Source organism: Sciurus carolinensis, chromosome 1 (genome assembly GCF_902686445.1).
Source record: "Sciurus carolinensis chromosome 1, mSciCar1.2, whole genome shotgun sequence".
NCBI classification, from domain to species: Eukaryota; Metazoa; Chordata; class Mammalia; order Rodentia; family Sciuridae; genus Sciurus; species Sciurus carolinensis.
In genome coordinates, this window is record NC_062213.1 from 198,097,440 (window position 1) to 198,119,051 (window position 21,612).

Genomic DNA, 21,612 nt, shown 5'->3' on the forward strand with positions numbered 1-21,612 from the left:
AACTCTTTTTAACCAGGCTTTCAAAATTATATATATTTAAACAGTTCTACTGAGATAAAATTTCATGCCATAAAATCACCCATTAAAAGTGGACAATCAGGGGCTGGGGAGATAGCTCAGCTGGTAGGGTACTTGCCTCGCAAGCCCAAGACCCTGAGTTCGATCCCCAGTATGGAAAAAAAAAAAAAAAAAAAAGTGGACAATTAGGGCTGGGGATATAGCTCAGTAGGTACAGTGCCCACCTCAAAAGTACAAGGCCCTGGGTTCAATCACCAGCACCACAAAAAAAAAAAAAAAAAAAAAAAGTGGACAATTAGCTGGGGAGGTAGCAAAGTAGTACAGTGCCCGCCTAGCATATATAAAGTCCTGGGCTCAATTCCTACTACCATCACCCCCCAAAAAAAGACAATTAGGGCAGCATATGTCTATTATCCCAGCTACTCAGGAGGCTCAGGTGGGAAGATGGCAAGTTCAAGGACAGCCTTAGCAACTTAGCAAGGCCCTAAGCAACTTAATGAGACCCTACCTCAAAATAAAACCAGCTAGTGGTAAAGCATCCTTGGGTTCAATTCCCAGTCCAAAAATAATAATTGTTATATCATAAATATCTTAAGAAAAGCTGACCTTATAGTGTCATCTTGATTAACTCACATGCTTTCATCAAAATTCCAGACAATTCCAACAAGTGAGCAAAATGATTCCTAAAAAGTATAAATTTCCACTTTAAAAGTGGATAGGTGGGCTGGGGTGAAGCTCAAAGGTGACTGCCTAGTGCTTGAGGCCCTAGGCATGAAGCAACACCACACAAAAGTAGAGAGTAAAATTATTAGAATTAGAAAGTGGATCTTAGTTACAGGGTAACTATCTTTGGATGACTAAAATCAAAAAGCACCCCTAACGTGGTGCAAGATGAATTATGCTAACAATTTGCACATGCAAATATTTTTTGATTTTATGGCATTAAGAGAAAGTCAAGCAATTATTAATGAAACCAAATTCTAATATTTTACTGACCCTATGTTCCCATCTATTTGTAAGAAAATGTTTCACCACCCTCCTTTAGCATATATTTCTAATCGTCTCTTCCACACTAAAGAAAAGTTTTTACAATGAGTCTGAGATTCTTAGGGAAAAACTTACATAGAAAAAATGTATTTGCAGAGACATTTTAAAGGATACTTCAAGGGCTCAGGATGTAGCCCAATGGTACTGTGCTTGCCTAGCACGTATGAGGCTCTGAGTTGAATCCCCAGAACCACAAAATAAAATAATAAAATACATTTCACAAACATTTTGTCTAACTGGAAATAGGAAGTTTCTTTACTGTAGCAAAAGTAGATTTAAGGAAAAATCTAGGGCTGGGATTGTGGCTGGGTAATTGAGGACTCGCCTAGCATGCGTGAGTTCCTGGGTTTGATCCTCAGCGTCACATAAATATAAAATAAAGGTATTGTGTCCACCTACAACCAAAATATATATATATATTTTTAAATTTGTTGTTAATGGGCTAGGGATATAGCTCAGTTGGCAGAGTCTTGCCACGCATGCACAAGGCCCTGGGTTCAATCCTCAACACCACCAAAAAAAAAAAGAAAAAGAAAAAAGAAAGAAAAAATTCTACAGAAATGACTTTATAGAGCAGCAGTATACTCAAGTAGCATGTAATTTATGAATAATAATTACCAGAGGGTACTCTTCCCATTTTCACACACACACACACACAAATATATATATATGATTACTCTATATAGACTGCCTTTAAGACATGGATCAAAAAGGCAGAGGTGAGGGTAATTCTTAACTTTAGAAAATGCTAATATTTATTTTTTAAATGAGAATGCCCACTGTTCCTTCATTTCATGACTGGCAGGGGCAAGGTGAAATTGTACCATGGATTCTCAGAATATCAGAGAGCCTCCAAGTGAACACAACCCAAGAGGGGTAAAGAGTATAAAAGCCATATCTGGGGGCTGGGGTTGTGGCATTCAGCAGGACCAAAATAAACACATAATCTTTACTAATGATTTTATTACTGTAAGATGTCAGTAACTTCATGGTGTGCTCTGATCAGAAATTAGGCTATGTTTCATCACTTTAAGCCCTTATTTCTCAAAAAGGCAACAAAGTAGTCACAGTATTAAAAACTGGCACTTTGGGCAGGCATGCTGGCACACTATATTCCCAGCAACTCAACTCAGAAGAGTGAAACAAGAGGATCACCAGTTCGAGGACAGCCTCAGTTATTTAGTGAAGCCCTAAGCAACTCAGTGGGACTCAAGACCCTATCTCAAAATTAAAAATATAAAGAGCTGGGAATGTAGCTCAATGGTAAAGTGTCCCCATGTTCAATCCCTAGTCCCCTCCCAATAAGGGGCAGTGGGGGGTACTTGAGCATAATGGTCTTTTCCCTTTTTTTCCAGCACTGGGGACTGAACCCAGGAACGCTCCACCACTGGACTACCAGTCCTTTTTTGTTGTTATATATTGTGAGAGAAGGTCTCACTCAGTTGCTGCCCAGGCTGGCTCATGCCAGCCTGTAACATGTCAGTAACTTCATGGGTGCTCTAATCAGATGTGTGCCACGGCCCAACTGGCTCGGCGGTTTCCATTTTAAAACTGTTTAGAACTTAAATCTGTTGAATTACTCTGTTAATTCTGAAGCAATGGTAGAAATTTTCACATCAAAATCAAATTAAAACCCACAGGATACCAATTCACAGCTCTATCCCAAAACCTATTTTAATTTCTTCCACCTAACAAAGCAAAATTAACCACAGCACAAACCCCAAGCAAAAAGAACGAAAAGGGAGAGACTAACCTAACTAAAAACAAAGTTCTAAAAGCAAAATTCCCAGGGTCTTCCATAATAAACTCCTAGACGGTGTTGCAATGTAGCTAACAGTGGCAGGGCAGAAGCAGAAGTTCAAGCTTGGCTTCCTAGACACGCAAGAGAAAAGGTTACCATCGAAGCTAAGGGTTAATAAGAGCAGACTACTGAAAACCGGCTTCTATTCTCGGAGTTCACCCTTGCTAGTTCCAGAACCCCCCTCTGTCTGGAGAGGTGCCGGCAGCCTCCCTCTGCCTGCCCAGTAGCACCGCTGCGCCCAGGCCCCACCCTGGGCTCAGGGCTGGGCAGAAAGGCTGGCAACGTCCTCAGAGGTGGCAAGCAGCCAACTCAAACTGGATGATTCCAGTTTAGGCTGGTTCAAGTAACAAATAAGCAGTTCCTAGCTTTCCCTACAATTTCTGACAAGGACTGCTGCAGAGATCATACTACACTACGCCGTCGTGTGCTCTCCGCCGTCACCCGCGTCTACAGCAAAGATGGGTCAGCCCTGCTTCCAAACCCACGGCCTACTAACACAAGGCTCTACCACTGGCAGTACCTACACTGGGGTGGGGGTTGGGGGCTTACTAAAATGCTGTACTTGAAAGCATTTCCTGAAAACCTAAAAGGAAACTAACCCGTTCCTAGATCTCCATACAATGGGAGCTAAATCCACCAGAGCAATTTGTAAGACATTTTCCATCAGACACATAGACACACACAGGCTCTGACTTAATAGGACCCCTAAGACAGAAGGTTGTAGTTTAACACTGTGCCATAACAGAGCAAACTACACAGAAGCCAAAAAAGGAATGTTTCAAAAACATTGGTTCTTTAGTGACCTCTAAAGTCTGTCTGCCACCAATTGGGAGGTGAAGGGGGTTGGGGATTTTTAAGTGTACTTGTCTCCAAACATTTACTGTACTTTTCTGCTAAACATTTATTCTCTGCTGCATAACAGTCCTAAAAATGCATTAAATAGGGAATGAGCAAATGCTCTTCTTTTCAAAATAATAGAAATTAAGAAAGAGGCAAGACCTATTGTTTCTAGAGGATAACAGACATGCTAGTAGATCTGCTATTCTTTTTCAAGCAACTACTCCTCTAAGTAGAGAAACAATTTAGATACTACTATTTCAAAGACAGAATATTTAATTATAAACATCAGTAAAACCATTAATTTGGCTTTTACTGAGTTCCATCAGAAGTAATAAATGTAAATGTCAGGTCAGAAATTTCATTTTAACAGCTGGAAGAATTCAGAGCAACAAACTCATTTTACTCGTAACACCAATTTTTTTCTTCTTTTCTCTGGGGATTGAACTCAGGAGCACTGAGTTATATCCGCAGTCCTTTCTATTTTTATTTTGAGCCAGGTCTCACCAAGTTGCTGAAGCTATTCTCAAATTGTGAGCCTCCTGCCTCAGCCTCCCAAGTTGTTGGGAATTAGATGTGTGCCACCATGCCCAACTATAACACTAATTTTCATCATCAAAACATTTTCCCTTTTGAAACTTCAGATAATTGCAAATTATGTTTAAAAAATTTTTTTACAATTATGTAAAAAAGAGTATCACCAGCAATAAAAATATATGTATTTTTTTTATTTCCTATTCAATAAAAAGTAGATTATTCTGGCCAGGGGCACATTCCTGTAATCTCAGTGACTCCAGAGGCTGAGATAAGAGGGTGGCAAGTTTGAGGACTGCCTGAGCAATTTAGCAAGGCCCTGTCTCAAAAAATAAAAAGGGCTGGGAATGTAGTTCAGTGGTACAGCACCCCACTGGGTTCAATCCCTTGTCGGGGGTCGGGGGTGTTGTTCTACTACAAAGCTTACAGAAGAGAGAGGCATAAAACATTCCACTTTAATACAGTACAGGAACTGAAAACTCTGACTGCTGAAAATTCTGTAAAAAACTGTGTCTGGTTTTTTGGTTTTTGTTTTTTTGTTTTTGGGTACTGGGGATTGAACCCAGGGGCGGGTAACCACATTCCCAGCCCTTTTTTTGTATTTTATTTAGAGACAGGGTCTCACGGAGTTGCTTAGGGCCTTACTAAGTTGCTGAGGCTGGCTTTGAACTTGCACTCCTCCTGTCTCAGCCTCCCAAGGCACTGGAATTACAGGTGTGCACCACCACACTTGGCTTCCCTTTTATGTTGCAGTCTGTGACATTCAAAAGATAGGGGTTGGGAGGGTAGAGCATTTGCCTAGCCTGTAGGTTCAATCCCCAGCACCACCAAAAATCAAAACAAAACAAAAAAAATTTAATGATTTAACAATAATAAAAAGAAAATTGAGGGAAGTTGATCAATTATTTTTCTTGGAAATGGGGTCTTACTATGTTGTCCAGGTTGGTCTAGAACGCTTGGACTCAGGTAATCCTCCCATCTCTGCCTCTAGAGCAGCTGGTACTATAGGTACACACCACTGTGCTCTACTTTGAATACATTTATTAAACATTTCATTATAATTTTTTTTTTTTTTTGGTGCTGGCGATCGAACCCATGGCCTTGTGCTTACAAGGCAAGCACTCTACCAACTGAGCTATCTCCCCAGCCCTTATAATTTTTAAAAATGTATTTAAGACAGCTTACTCCAATTTCTTCAAAGAGGTATCTGAGCATGATTAAGGCCAAGTGGTTTAGTGAAAACCAAAACAGACTATGTCACCTACTACAGTTATTTGTACGTAGTTCTCTTATTACTAGATTTAAGAATTTCCATCTTTAAAAATTTTTTTTGAAGTTATCAGTGGATCTTTTTTTTTTAATTTATTTATATGTGGTGCTGAGTATTGAACTCCAGCCCCAAGAATTTCCATCTTAAATGTTTATTTTGATTAGAACAAAGTCTATAGTTGGTTGACATACCTTCCATCAGATGTTAATTCTTAATTACACATGTAGAATTTCTGTTGTGGATTAGTCAAACTGGCTCTATTTTGGGGCTCCATAGAACCTGCCACTGAGAATCTTAAATCCATAAATTTAGTGCACCAAAAAAAGCATGATTTATTAAATGTATGACTGAAGGTGAACTCAAGTTAACTTTAGCCAACAAAGAGATTTAGAGAAGTAACCTGTTGAGGAGGACAAGAAATGGGGTGAACTGTCCAAACCTCAACTGCTTTCTATTACCCTTTCATCCATTTTCCACCATTCATGCAAGAAACCTTTATAAGATATAGAATCAGGAATTAACTGCAGCTACAAAGTACTGTTTTGGGCAATCTGATGAAAACCTGGCAACATGGACCATGTTTCAGAATAATGTTTTAACATGCATAGTGAGCTGGGAAGGTAGATCAGTAGTAAAGTTACTGCCTAGCATGCATGAGACCCTGGGTTATTGAACTCCCAGCACCACAAAATAACAAGGAGTGAATGAATACTAAATGCAGAAATAAATAAATAGAAATTAAAAGGAAGAGTATTGAAAAAAATGACATGCTTTAACATTAAGTAACAAGACCTAACATTGAGTTTAATAACTTTTAATTTCAAAGTTATGGTGAATGTAAGTCCAAATTTGAGATATCCACAAATATAACATTAAACATTACAGTATCTGTGAATTTATATTGGTAACCAAGTAGCTCATACAGTGACGTTACTGTGACTTAATATTACAGTATTTTGGCTGCCTAATTTCAAAATGGAAGGCCATGCTTAATTTTATTTATGGGTTAAAGAAAAGATATAATATTTTCCTTACACAAATCCAGGAACCACCCCCCAATCCTAGCCAACCCAATCATCTTTGGTTGTAGTCAGAACAAACAACTCGAAAACAAAGCTCAGTCAAAATTACTTTAAGATATTAAGAAAGTTTATAAGCTGGGCTTGGTGGCAAATGCCTGTAGTTCTAGTGACTCAAGAAGCTAAGACAGGAGGATCACAAGTTTGAGGCCAGCTTCAGTCACTTAGCAAGACACTAAGTAACTTGGTGAGAACCTATCTCAAAATTGAAAATTTAAGACTGGGGTTGCAGCTCAGTGGCAGAGCACTTTGCCTAGCATATGTGAGGCACTGGGTTCCATCCTTAGTACCACATAAAAATAAACAAAATAAAGGTATTCTGTCCACCTACAACTACAAAACAATTTTTTCTAATTTATTTAAAAAAAAAAAAAAAAGGTTGGGGAGGTAGCTCAGTGGTAAGGTGTTCCTGGATTAGATCCCCAGTACCAAAACAAACAAGTTTATGAAGTCATTCAATCTCAAACAAATACTTCAATTCCTGTAGCCTGTATTAGAGAAAACTCTTACAACCTGACAGAATGACCAAAAAAAAAAAAAAAAATCCAATGACAGGGAACTATAAAAGTACATTTAACTCCAATCAAGAAATTTTAAAATAAATGCTTTTGTGGAATTTAATGCATTTAAAGTATTCTGTTGAAAGGAAAAGTGAATCAAGGAAGGGACCTACAGCAGCACAAGGCAGCACATGGGAAAGTTTACAACACGAAGCCCCAGTTCTCACCAGTTAAAATGCTATTAATAGTTGTGCAGAAACAGTAGGTGTGTCATTTATAGGACTTCATAACTAGACTGCCTCTAATCCCATGTTTACTCATTTGAAATGCACTGCTAGCAATCTGCTCACCAAAGCTGTAACAATTAAAAATGGAGGACGGTTAATTTCCCAGTCAGTCCTGGAGACAGAAAACTTAATAAACTAAGCTGTATTTTGTCCACTATGCAAATGATATTTTTAAACATCTTTAAAGAACTTTTAGGAATGTAGTTTCCACAAATGTAAAGTTTTAAAGATTACAAAAAAAAGGTTATTTCTCCCAAGAAGAAATTAAACATTTTGAATTTACATAACATTTCAAAATATTACACTTTATACTCGGTATAATTATAGAGAAAAAGAGGGCATCTGATGAAAGGGAGGCTAAACCCAGGGATAATGGATATGCTCTGAACACACCAGAGAACTTGTTCTGTGTGCTTGCTTCAGTCACAACTTAGTGACCAAATTTTTCACCTGTCTACATGAAGCCTGCTGTTTCCTTCACAGTAACTATGAACTGTACTTCAGTATTTGGACTGTTTTTGAACAAGTGCTCTAAAAAAGGCAATGTGCTGGTTTCTGTGGTATATTCAAGGGCCACCTGATCCTGTTCCTACAAGACAGCACTGAAAGTCCATCATTCAATCACCAAAAAGTCTATTCTGATTTTGTAAATGAGTACAATCTGACTCTTTATGCAATGTCTCTTAACCTGTCCCAAATTAGGCACTCTCACAATCTAAGTTCTCCTTTACCAAAAAAATAGCATCCTAGCTATAATCTTTCTATTCTAACTCACCAGTTGCACAAATCTTAACAAGCTATCTCCCTTCTAAAATCCTTTAAGAGCTCATCTCTGCACACAGAGTAAGAACCCAAAATATGAGCACGATTACACTATGCCAAATCGTCTAATTCCAAAACACTCTTCTACCTACTTTGTTGTTCCTTCTGCCTACAACATTCCTTCTCTAGCCTAAGCTTCTCTTCTTGTTTAAGTGCTACATAGCCTTCATATCTCAACCAAACACTCTCAGATCTCCACAGTAGTCTGAATAACTCTTTCTGTTCTCTCACTGTTCTGTATATAGGTACAAACGCTATCATTACATTAATGAATGTCACACTGGTGAAACCAGAAAGAAATCAGTAAGCTCATGAGTAAGGTTCAGGTACTAAAAACTATTCATATAAGGTCAAAATATGTTAGTTCTAGTATTATACTGTGTGCATGTACATACGTAATAACAAATCCCACTATTATTAAAACAGTGCGCCAACACACACAAAAAAGGAAAGAAAATGCAGTTCTAGAAAATGGCTACATGTGAAAGGAAACCAATAACCTAAATAAATGTACTACAACTTCTCCAAAGGGGAAAAAATAATGTTTTAACAGAAGGAAAAATCTACACAGACATAGGAAAGGGGGAATAGAGCAAGAATCTATTAGTGGTTCTTCCCCAAGTCCACAGGAAAAAGCTGTTCTCAATTAGCAATTCCAGTTTCTTCACCTCCTTTTCAGATATGATCAGTAATGCAAATCAGAGAGAAGGAACACACAGCCCAAATTTGGGCTTTTGGGTACAATTCCAAGTTTTTAAACACTGGCAATAACTTAACAACACTATACAAGGCAAATTAAACTTGCTAGCTGGTTCAGATGTGGCCTTCTAAACATCCAAGGGTGTTGCATCCTTTGGTGTAAATAGATCACAATCCAGCTACTGTAACTTGATACAGAAAAAAAAATTTTTTTTTTTTTTTTGTGGTGCTAGGGATTGAACCCAGGGCCCTGTGCTTGCAAGGCAAGCACTCTACCAACTGAGCTATATCCCCAGCCCGAGATGTTCTTTTAATGAGACGAGTTTGGGAAATGACTAAAACTTGAGTATTTTAGATAATTCTATGCAAAAGAAAGTAAAACAATCAGGTTTTATAACCATTTTATAGAACTGAAATGAATTTCATCAATCATTTATCTAGAAAATATAACAAATGAAATACAATTTAAGGGTTTTCATTCATGTCACAAAGTTGCAAGGCTGGAGCCAGAAGCTAGTTTACCTGATCTCCTAAACTCAGTATTTATTTCATTTTAATATGCAACACTTTCCCTGAATGTCTGAATTATACCTATCTAGCCAGAGATTTAAAAATTATTTCCACTTATTATTTTGAATTAAAAAATTTATGAAGCCTAAAGTGAGTCATTCAATTACATGATTATTTCCTTTTCTTAAATTAAATAGAAACAGGCAATATGAAAAGAAAAATAATCTGGGTTTTTAACCAGGTCAAAGAAGTTGTACCCTGGTAAATTTAAAATATATACCACCTAAATGTAAAACTAGGACATCTGTAATTAACAGAATGAATAACAGTAAAGGAACCCAGGGTAATGCCCAAAGACTAGCAGCACATGCAGTGGTAAGAACAGCCAGTACTCACTAAGGGCAGTATTTACTTAACATGTACTAGGTGCCAAGGTAAGCACTTCAGAAGCAATTTCCATTTTAATCTTTGCAATAACTCTATAAATTAAGGTTCTCATAAAAGATGAGGGGAAAAAAAGCTCAGAGAGCACAAATTACTCCAAAATTACAAGTAAACTATACCATCTACCTAGGCCTGATTTCAAAACCCATGATCTATCTAACTTCTAAGCTAAGTCTCCCTGTTAAGATTACCTTCATTTTTCATCTTGAGAATAAAACTCCTTTGTAAAAGAAATTCCCAACTAATGAAATGAATTAACTCAGCTTTAGAGACCAATAAAGTCACCATATACAATTTTAAAAAGCTTCTCTATAAGTTTATAAATTTGCCTACCACCTTGATGTCAAAATTAGTTAAAATGTGTTCATAAATTTAAGTCATTGATAATGTGTCAACAATATTATTTCACTAACACATATTTAACCAACACATTTTACAAATCTTCAACCAAAACAACAGAAATAAATTGTTACTATACGCTTAAGAGAATTAAAACTTTAAAGAGATACTCCATTTTCAGTGTCAAAGATTTGCCTCACACAGCTTACATTACCATTTCTCTTCCTTTTTAGGAAATTTTATTTTAAAACTGAGCACACAGAAAATGAAAGAGCATTTGGTAATCACAGCCTAGATTCTGGTTAATTTAATAGCCCATGTTAATCAAAGTTTCCTTATTCATCACATATATAGTCCAAGATTACTTTTTTAGAAAAAATTACTATGCTAAAAACCATCACCATTGATCATTTGAGAATTTATTTAACGGCTAGTCTGTTATAATAAAAGGCTTGTTAACCTACCTGTCACTGCTGGTACTACTGCTGCTGCTGATTGAATCACTACTGGAGGATCTGCTCCTAGAGCCGCTGCCGCTAGGGGACCTGGTGGGTCTAGACGCTTGGCTAGCCAGTCTCTGAGGAGACTGATTCCTAGACTGGGACGAATGTGGAGAGCGACTCCTGCTGTGCTGGTAATTCCGCTCTGGCCTTCTGCCTCGTACCTCCCGGGGAATATCATCCCTGTAGATATCCCTGTGTACCACACTGGGCAGTGTAAACTGCTCCCGAGCCCTAGGTTCGTATCGGGGGTCATGAGCATCAAAACGGTTTGGACTTCGACTCCGAGAAGTATAATAGAGCCCATGTTGTAAAGTCCGCTCTCGAGGATCTCTATAGTAATCCTGATCATAATGTCTTGTCCGATCAAATGCTCCTGTCCCCCGTTCATGGTGTCCATAGGCACTATGTTCATAAGCACGCTCCCTGTTATCTGAAGCCCTGCATTTAGGAGGGGGGAAAAATATTTAATCAGAAAGGAGCAAACAAAACTAAAAGCAAATCATGCAAACATTCATTTCAGAATTGTCTTTCTCTTTGCAACTGATCATTTTCTACACAGCATCAACCTACTTAGTAAGCAAACACTAACAAGCTTAACATTTTATTTGATCCCAAAACTTATTTTGACAGCTCAGCAATCCATTGCTTTAACTGTAATATTGTTTTTTTTCTTGACTAGTGTTCCACAGGTGAGTTGCTCATTTTGTTTTATAATTTTCTGAGTTGTGTGCCGAAATATTCATATATCATCTCCTTTTCAATTTTAAGTTTACTGGAACAAAGAGACTGTCATTTCAATATGAAAGATTTTTACACTTCCATCTGATTAAATTATATTTTTTCATTACTTGACATTTTAATTTAGGTCACATTTGTACAATAAACACAGATATGAAAGCCCTGCTGCAGTGTGTATTCTGCAGTAGGAAGGACTTTCAAACAAGTCCACAAAAAAATTTGTAAGAGCAACTCCTCATTAACTTTTTTTTTTTTTTTTTTTGCAGTGCTGGGGATCAAATGATGAAGGGTCTCACATATGCTATGCAAGTGCTCTAACTCTGAGCTACATCCACAGAGCTTTCATTAACTTTATTTTTTTAGTGGTACTGGGGACTTGAACCCAGAAAAGCTTTACTACCAAGCTACATCCCCAGTCCATTTTATCATTATTATTATTTTTTTATTTTGAGACAGTCTCACTAAGTTGCTCAGGCTGTCCTTGAATTTGTAATCCTCTTGCCTCAGTCTCCGAATAGCAGGTTATTATAGACATGCAACATCACACCTGGCTTCTCATTAAGTTTTGACTGTTTGGGTGATTATAAAAACATCACTAGACTATATAAATTGCCCAAACAATTACATTTAATAATAAAAATAGAACCTTAAGAATACTTAAGATATCAACATACTGAATCACCACATGCTATTCTATGTAAACTTAACAACAAATAAGTTATCTCCAGGTGCTATCAAATTGCACATAATTTTTAAAATAATCATTCCATTATTTCATTTGTTATATACATATATATACTTGAAGACTGGAGGAAATGCATTCTCTTAGCTTTGACAATATTCAGGTTGCCACTGATAAAATTAAGCAACGCTGGGAACTATAATACTTTAAGGTTGCTATGAACAAGGGTTTAAACGTTTGTTTTGTTGTTTTGGTGCTGGGGATTAAAGCCAGGGCCTTGCATGTGCTAGGCAAGGGCTCTACCACTGAGCCACTTCCCCAGTCCCTTCAACAATTTTTTTTAGTACAATGTGAATATTCATCAACCTAGGAATACAAAAATTGTTGCATGTACAATTATATGCATGCAAAATTAATTCTATAAGAAATCATAAATTCTCTACTTTTGTAGGAAATTAGAACTCTTAAGAATTCAAAGACCAATTCACTTGAATTTCTCTTCAATGTCTTATCTTTAGATCCATCCTCTAACAAAGGAGATTAAGGAATCATGAAAGAAAGATTTTTAATCTCTCAAATGAAATTTACAAATTTACATGGCAAAATTGTGTAGCAACTAATACTATTTTCCCAGCATGTTTCCTAGATTCCAAAATCTCTCCACTAATACTCATTTTCACCCACTATTTCAGTTAGTAGTGACCCCATTTTCCTAGATTTTTTTTTTTTTTTTTTTTTTTGTACTGGGGATTGGATCAAGGGGTGCTTTACCACCAAGGTACATCCCCAACACTTTTTACTTTTCATTTTAAGACAGGGTCTCGCACTTGGGATCCTCCTGCCTTAGCCTCCCAAGTTGCTGGGATTACAGGTGTGCACCACCACACCCGGCTCCTAAGTAATTTTTGCAGCTATTATGGAAAGCAACTAGTATGGCACAAAAAAAAAAAAAAAAAATTTTCCTTCTTACATGTATTAAGTGAGTGTCTCCTTTTTTATTTGCTACAATTCTGAATTTAAATATTTCAAAGTCTAACAAGGGTTCCTGTGAGACTTAAGAGAAAATTTCATAAATAGTTCATGTAGCAACCTATCAAATGTTAATCAGTGAAAGCCATTATTAATGATATAACAAGCAATAGGCAAAAGTTCTAGAAGAATTACTGCTACAGCTGATGTTTTATAAATATGCAAAGTTCTTATCCATTAGGAAGGTACAGAAGGCAGGCACAAGAACTAGCAGAACTGAAATCTAATGGCTATTTTTTTGATTCATCTATTAGTACTAAATACTTCTAGAGTTAGTGGGGAAAAAAGAGAGAGTTGGACTTGGGTTAGGAGAGGGGCTAATATACACAGGTCAGGACATACCAACCTTTTCCAACTGTGGAAACACGACCTATAATCCCAATTAAATCTAGGGAGAGAATTGTGAATATAACTTCCCCAATTTTGGCCCCTCTTATGGGGGTAATCCACCTTCTTAATGGGCAAGGGTGTCAAATGATATTTAGATGAACCACAAGAAAAAAAAAATCTTAGTGACCAGACAAAATAATTCCACAGGAAGCCAAGAAGTCCCAGATAAACTGTAACTCTCAAACCCCCAGACTTCTTTCTTGAGATAGTAGACAATTATAAATTGATCCACATTCATAAAAATCTCCGGCCCTAAGTATGAATCAGGCAGCTGGCAGAAGAGAAAGATCCTCTACAATTCCAACGAATGAGGAAGACACAGTTGCTCGCCAATTGTTCACTTTTGTAGTCATCCGGCCCAGTCAATTTTGATTGCTGTATCCACAACTGATCGTCACCATGTGTTCAAAGCTAAAGTACCTTTAATTGGACAGCAACTTGCTTAAGAAATAAGAGTAATCCTCTTCCCCTTGGCTAACGGATCTTGTGACCATGACATCCCATACATTCCAGTAATTAGAAAAGAATGGCTATATTCCAGGATTTATGAATGTCCTCAATTTTCCCCCATTCCATCAAGGAGTATAATTCCAACACAGAAATTGTGTAGATCCAAAATGGAAAAAGCAAGCTTTGCCTTCACTCTTCCTCATCCAAATACACATTTCCATGTCAAAGTATTGTTTGTAGCATCCAAATGGTTGAATCACTATGGTCTGCTAGATCTCTTACGACAATCCAATTTGTACACTTTACGTAGCGAAAACCAAGAAGCAGATATCAACTTCTAAAAGAATCTGTAGGCTTTAATATTCCAGAAATATTCCAAATAGCATGACCATAAAACCCGTAGCCAAATAACTCCATCAGGTAGAAGGATATATCCAAGGAAGGACTTAATATTATCCAAAAGAAGGAATAATTAATTCTAGAAGACAGGTAACTCCAAAAATGATGCTGCCACAGGATCTTCCGCCACTTTGTATCTCAGGAAGTAGGTATCCAATCCACTGCAGGAAATATCCTCTATGATTCCATAAGAAACCAGCCACTGGGATAGAAATCACTTCCGTTTCCAACCCAAAATAGGAAACATTGAGAATGCCCAAAACTTTAAATCCATCTGGGGCCCCTAAATATGAGTTTCTGTTTCTCACCACATCAAATACAAATACCTGCCTACAGAAACCTTGGAACTTACCCATCAAGTCTCCGCTCATAACGTCCTTCTCGTGCATGAAGTGATGGTGGGGGGCCATAAGCAGGCCCTCCACCACCTCCTCTGAACCCAGAAACCTCTCTACTACGAGATGCTATGGAAACTGTATCATCCAAACCCCGAGCAGCACTCGGAATGGTGCCTGGTTCATTATAATCCGTGCGTAGGTCTCTATCTCCCATTTTGTTGACAGAGTTGTGAGCTTTCTGTGCACTTTTGATGTCCACAAAATCCACAAAGGCAGCCACTCCTCCTTCAGATCCCCTCTTAGGGAGAATTTTGACACTTTCCACGCGGCCATATCTAGAAAAAATAAAAGTTAATGTTATTGTTGCACATCAATAATTTTCCAAGATGAGTTTTTAAAATGTTGTTTCTTACTTTTAAACAATTTACATTAAGTATGAATGTGGATGGAACTTTTAAAATAGCTTTCATTTACACTTATACTTTTCTCACTGAAATAGGTATTTGCACCCCATATTACTCTTGTTTCTTAAATATAATATTCCCTAAACTACCTTCAACCCATATTCACTTAGCAAAAATGAGTATCTCAGAAGTTTTTGGATACTTTCATACTCTAAAAAGTTAGAATCCAGGGTTGATGATATAGCTCAGTTGGTAGAGTGCATGCAAGCATGCACAAGGCCCTGGGTTCAATTCCCAGCACCACAAAAACAAAATAAAACAAGTTAGAATCCACTGGGCACAGTGGTGCACACCTGTAATCCAAGTGACTCAGGAGGCTGAGGCAGGAGGGTCACAAGTTCAAGACAGTCTGCGCAACTTAGCAATACTGCCTCAAAATCAAAAATAGAGTTGGGGATGTAGCCAGTCATAGACCACCCCTGGGCTAAATCCCCAGCACCAAAAAGTAGAAATAAATTTAAAAAAAGAATCAAAGTGATTTAAAACTCTCCAGCTGGGGTGTAGCTCAATGGTAGAGTGCTTGCCTAGCATACTAAACACCCTTGTTTAAAATCCCAGGACCATAGAGGAAAAAAATCTTAAAAGACTTCTATTAAAATAAAAACTATGCATAACTAAAGTAAAAACTATGCATAACTATTTCACAGTTTTTATTTAATTAAATGACAATGATCTTATGAAAAGATGAGATGCTTAAAAATATCCTTAAAGGCAATAAACACTCACTTTGTGATGGTGTAACTTTTTAATAGGATTTTTGCTATTTAATTTTCTTATTCCAAGATGTTAAAACTTAAAATTTGTAATTTAGGTATAATTAAAATTATTTTTCATATAAATTAATAAATCCTGGAAAACCTTTCCTTAGATTATACATTCTCACTTTTATTCCAAAAAAATGTGAACAAAAAAAATGTTAGGACATCTTTTATATTTTGAAGTACATTTGAGAAATAAAATTTGAAATCACCAAAAAAATTTATGAAAAGTCTGTAAATTTCATTGTAAGTTAATAATTATATTTTTATGTAACCTATAATCCTGCATTTAGAAAGGCAGACACAAGTACCTTTAAATATAGCACTATTAGCCAGTTGTGGTCGCACCCGCCTGTAACCCCAAGGACCAAGGAGGTTGGGGCAGGAGGACAGCAAGTTCAAAGCCCAGCTTCGGCAATTTAGTAAGGCCCTAAGCAACTTAGCAAGACCCTATCTCTAAATAAAATATAAAAAGGGCTGGGGATGTGGCTCAGTGGTTAAGAGCCCCTGGGTTCAATCCCCAGTACAAAAAAATTTTTTTTCAATTTCAACTAAGACTCAAACAGATGTGTCCACCAATGTTCACTGCAGCCACTATTCCTAAGAGCCAGAATGTGAAAACCCAATATCCATCAATGGGTGAATAGAGAAACAAAATCTGGTATGTAAATGTAATTGAACATTACATTAAACCCTAAAAAGGAAAGCAGTTCTATTCAAGCTACATATTACATGTATAAGCTTGAAAACATTAATGCTAAGTGAAAAAAAATCATATACAGAGTATGATTCCATGCATGTACAATTATCTAGAACAACAACTTCATAGAAAATAGAGGAAAGGTTACCGGAAGATGGAAAAAGACCAGAACAAGGAGTTATAACTCAAGGACTATAGTTTCTGTATGAGATGATGAAAAAGTTCTCGAAATAGTGATGATAAGTTATACAACATTGTGACGGTGTTTAATGCCACTGAATGATACACTTAAAAATGGTTAAGGGGGGCGGGTAACCAGGTAATGAGACTGTCAATCAAATTATGTCATGTGCATATACAAATCACAATGAATTCCATCATAATCTATAATTATAATGCACCAATTAAAAATAAAATTAAATTTAAAAGTGGTCAAAATGATACATTTAATAATATGTATATCTTACCCCACCCACAAACAGTAACCTTATCACCACATCCAAATTCAGACTTTTCTCTTATCTTAAAATACAAAAAAGAAAAATGAAAGAAGCAACCAATTCCCCATCAAAACAAGTCAGCCAAATATAAGAAAACAAATAATTAGGCTTAAACACTAAGTAATAAAGAACTAAATGCAATGGTAAGAGGAACAAAGTACTGATGCATAGATATATGCATGAAACAAAACCAAAACACACCTTCTCCACAATGGTGGGCTCAGTCATTATCATTTTACATAAAGAGAACACACTCTGGAAAAAGAACTTGATTAGATATTACAAATCTATAAAGACTGGAGACTCCCAAATTTTAATTAAACAAAAAATCTACTTAAAATTTTATATCCAAGAAAATGCAGCCATTAAATGTGATGCCTGCTTTTGACTACTCTTTCTAAATAACAGTTTTTTTAGTATTCGAATATTTCTCAGCTGTTCAAGATGAAACATTTACCTTTTGTGTAGTGTGTGGTACTGGGTATAGAACCCAGGGTGGGTTTCAGGAATGCTAGGCAAGTGCTCTACCCACTGAACAACACCTCCAGCCCTTACTGACATTTGTTAGCTAAAAATGAGCAAGAACTGGGGGCAGTGGTGCACATCTGTAATTCCAGTGACTCAAAAGGCTAAGGCAGAAGGATGGAAATTCCAAGGCAGCCTGAGCAACTTAGCAAAACACTGCCTCAAAACAACAACTAAAAAGGCAGGGGATGTAGCTTACACCCTAGTTTTTCAAGTCCTAGGGAGAAGAGAGAAGGAGAAAAAAAGAAAACCTAAATTAAGGAGTTACAGGTATAGCTCAGTGGTAGTGTGCTTGCCTAGCATGTACAAGGCTCTGTTCAATCATCTGTTCAACCATCTCTGTTGAATTATCTGTTCAAGCATGTTCAATCCCCAACACTGTGAGGGAACAAATAAATTTAGCCTAAAATTAATTTATAATTGCACAAAAACATTCACCATCAATATATTAAACTGATCAAAACACTCTATCAGGCTAGGGTCAGGGGGAGACAGTGACAGTTGCTTGCTTAGCATTCACGAGGCCCTGGGTTCAGTCCCTAATACCTAACAATAAACACCACACACCACAAACACCCTTCAAGTTGTTCTATGCAGACATCTCTTGGTATCCACAGGGGATTGGTTCTAGAACCAAACCCTCTCTCTGCCCAACCACCAGGCAGATATCAAATTTATAGCAGCTCAAGTCTTTTCTATAAAATGGTAACATATTTGAATATACCATACATATATCTTCCCATATACTTTGGATTTTTTTTTGTTTTTTTGTTTTTTTGTTTTTTGTTTTTAAGAGATAGGGTTTCCCCTATGTTGCTCGAACTGGCCCATAATTCCTGGGCCCAAGCAATCCACCTTCCTCAACTTCCTGAAAAGATAAATGTTCCCATACACTTTAAACCACCTCTAAAAATTACTTTTAAATGCCTAATTCAATGCTACTGCTTTGTAAACAGTTGTTATACTGGGAGACTGGGCTGTAGTTCAGTGGTAGAGAACATGCTTAGCATGCATGAGGTCCTGGGTTGGAACCCCAGCACCAGCACCACCACACCCCCCAACCTCAATTCCCCCAAATAAGTTGTTACATTATATTGCTTAGGGAATAATGACAAGGCATAGAGTCTGTGTGCATGCACAATGATGTATTTTTTTCCAAATATTTTTAATCTGTGCATTATTGGTTAAGGAGGACCAGCTGTACTCATAAATTTTCAAGGGAACCAGGCACAGTGGCACATTTCTCTAATTCCAGTGACGTGAAATAATGAGGTAGGATGGCCACATTCAAGGTCAGCCTCAGCAACTTAGCAAGACTCTGTCTCAAAATAATAAAAATTAAAAAAAAGATTTTAAAGAACTAGAAACATAACTCAGCAGTTCAATCCCTATTACCACCACCGCCGCCACCACTTCAGCAAAAAAAAAAAAAAAAAAAAAAAAAATATGTTCTAGGCATTTAACATGTGGGGAGCAAAACAAAGATCACTTAGCCTCACAGAACTTATTTACAATTTTCAGTTTTCTGACAGTGAAAAAGACCTCTTCCTGGTTCAAAACTGTTTCCAACAACTCCACAAGAAAGTCACTCCATTAATTTCAAAACATGATCACTTTCACAAAGATCATTAGTATACTGAAGTCCAACAAATTTTCTCAATACCCCTTCTTTCCAGAAGGGATTGCATTCGACTTTCACGCACAGAATTATCAACGGGAATACAAGAGTAATTTTAATTCCCACTTTTGCGTCTGACCTACTAATAAGCAACAGCAATGAACTGCCACATACTTCATTTGCACACAACTCCTCCTACTTCAGAGAACAATCCTCCCTGAGTCATTCTTGAAACACCACAACAAAACTACACCCCACTGAGAAAACAACACATTCCAACTTCTACATTGAATTCCTATTTCCCAGTTAATTCCTAGAGTTAAAAGATCACATCTCAGGGACTGGGGAATATAGCTCAATGGTAGAGCCCTTGCCTAGCATGCACAAGACCCTGGGTTCAGTTCCAGCATGGATGTGGAGGTGTGGGATCAGATCTGAGTTCTTCATCATAGCTAACATTACTGCTCTATTTCCAGGGAAAAAGATTCCTTCTTCCGAGGTTCTCAATGTTTCAAAATTCTGCTATGCAAGGAAGAATAATAGAATTGTGATGAGCGGAGTAAATGTTCCTTTGAAGATGCATGCAATTAACCTAGCCACCCACCCACCTAAATCCAATTCAGGTTGAATGTCACCTCAGCACTCAAAATTTTAGATTTCTGACCATTTTGGAATTTTGGATTAGAACTGTTTAAAAGGTAAAGTCTATGTAAATATTATAAACTATATAACTATGAAATCTGAAATACTTCTCATTTCAAGCATTTCAGATAAAGAATAATCTTTTATCCTTTATCTGAAATCACTTTCCAAAGAGTACATACTTTATCATGGGCTGGGGATGTAGCTCAGTAGTAGAGCACCCTGGGTTTAATCCTCCATACTAAAAAAGAAAAAAAAAATTATCAAAATACCAATTTATTTGTGTACTATATTTTCTATCCTTCTATATCCCATGATCATCAAATTATTCGTCATTTGAAAGCAAATGATGGGAGCTGGGGTGTAGTTCCGTGGTAGGGTGCTTGCCCATGCAAGGCCCTCGGTTCCATTCCTAGCACCTCTGGGGGCGGGAGAGAGTCAAAGGATCCAGAGGAGTGACGATGCATACCTGCAATCCCAGCTACTCTGGAGGCTGAGGCAGGAGAACTGCCAACCTGGGCAGTTCAGCAAGCCCCTGTCTCAAAATAGAATTTTTAAAAAGGGCTGGGCATATGGCTCAGCAGGGATACCATGAAGGAGGCCTGGATTCAACCTGGAAAAAAAAAACAATTAAAAATCACTCCTCTCATTCATTCATTCATTCATTTTGGTACTGGTGACTAAACCTAGGACTACATCCCTAGTTCCTTTTACATTTTATTTTAAGACAGTGTCTCATTAAAATTGCCCAGGCCGGGGCTAGGGATACAGCTCAGTTGGTAGAGTGCTCACTGAGTTACTCAGGCCCTCGCTAAATTGCTGGGATTATAGAGTGTGTGTGTGTGTGTGTGTGTGTGTGTGTGTTTTGCAGTGCTGGGGATCAAACCCAGGGCCTTGTGCTTACGAGGCAAGCACGCTACCAACTGAACTATCTCCCCAGCCTGCTGTGTGTGTGTTTTGTTGTTTGGTTTTTTGTTTTTGTTTCTGGTGATTGAACCCAGGGCCTTGTGCTTGCCCAGGCAGTTTAGGAGGCCGAGGCAGAAGGATACTGAGCTCAAATCCAGCCTTAGCAACTTAGTGAGGCCTGAGTAACCAGTGAGACCCTATCTCTAAATTACATTAAATTAAATTTTTAAAAGGTTGGGGATGTTGCTCAATTGGGTTCAAATCCCAGTACCAAAAAAAAAAAAAAAAAAAAAACTGCCCAGGCTGGTCTGAAACTTATCACCTGCCTGCCTCAGCCTCCCCAGTAGCTGGGATTACAACGTGTGGGCCACCCCATGGCACTATTTCTCTTTGAACTCAGGTCATGGATGTACCCACTGTAACCAATCTATCTGGAATAATGCAGGAACATCAACACTTGTATTCCCTTTTTATAGCAAAACATTTTTTGAGTTACTAATTTGTAAATCAACCACTTGGTGTTATATTTAGACCAAAACACTGGTTTCCCCCTGTGTCAGACATTTATTTGTTTGTTTGTTTATTTATGCATGCACTGCTGGAAACCAGGGAGGGCCTTCTCCTGTTAAGCAAGCACTCTATCATTGAGCAACACCACCAGCCCCACATCTTTACTTCCTACTTCAGTGACTGGGATTACTTCAAGTATGCAAAAAGGACGACTTCCAAGAAAAAAAAATCTTTTTTTAATGTATTTTCTTTCTTTCTTTCCTTTCTTTCTTT

The 21,612-nt window shown here is 37.5% G+C and overlaps 1 protein-coding gene across 1 annotated transcript in view; it reads right to left on the bottom strand.

The window, feature by feature from the left end:
• Positions 1 to 21,612, bottom strand: part of Spen (spen family transcriptional repressor) — a 79,879-nt gene that overhangs the window by 44,302 nt on the left and 13,965 nt on the right. Inside the window, 2 exon segments of the mRNA XM_047526034.1 lie at positions 10,652 to 11,128; positions 14,731 to 15,051. Of these exon segments, the coding sequence (XP_047381990.1) occupies positions 10,652 to 11,128; positions 14,731 to 15,051 (798 nt within the window).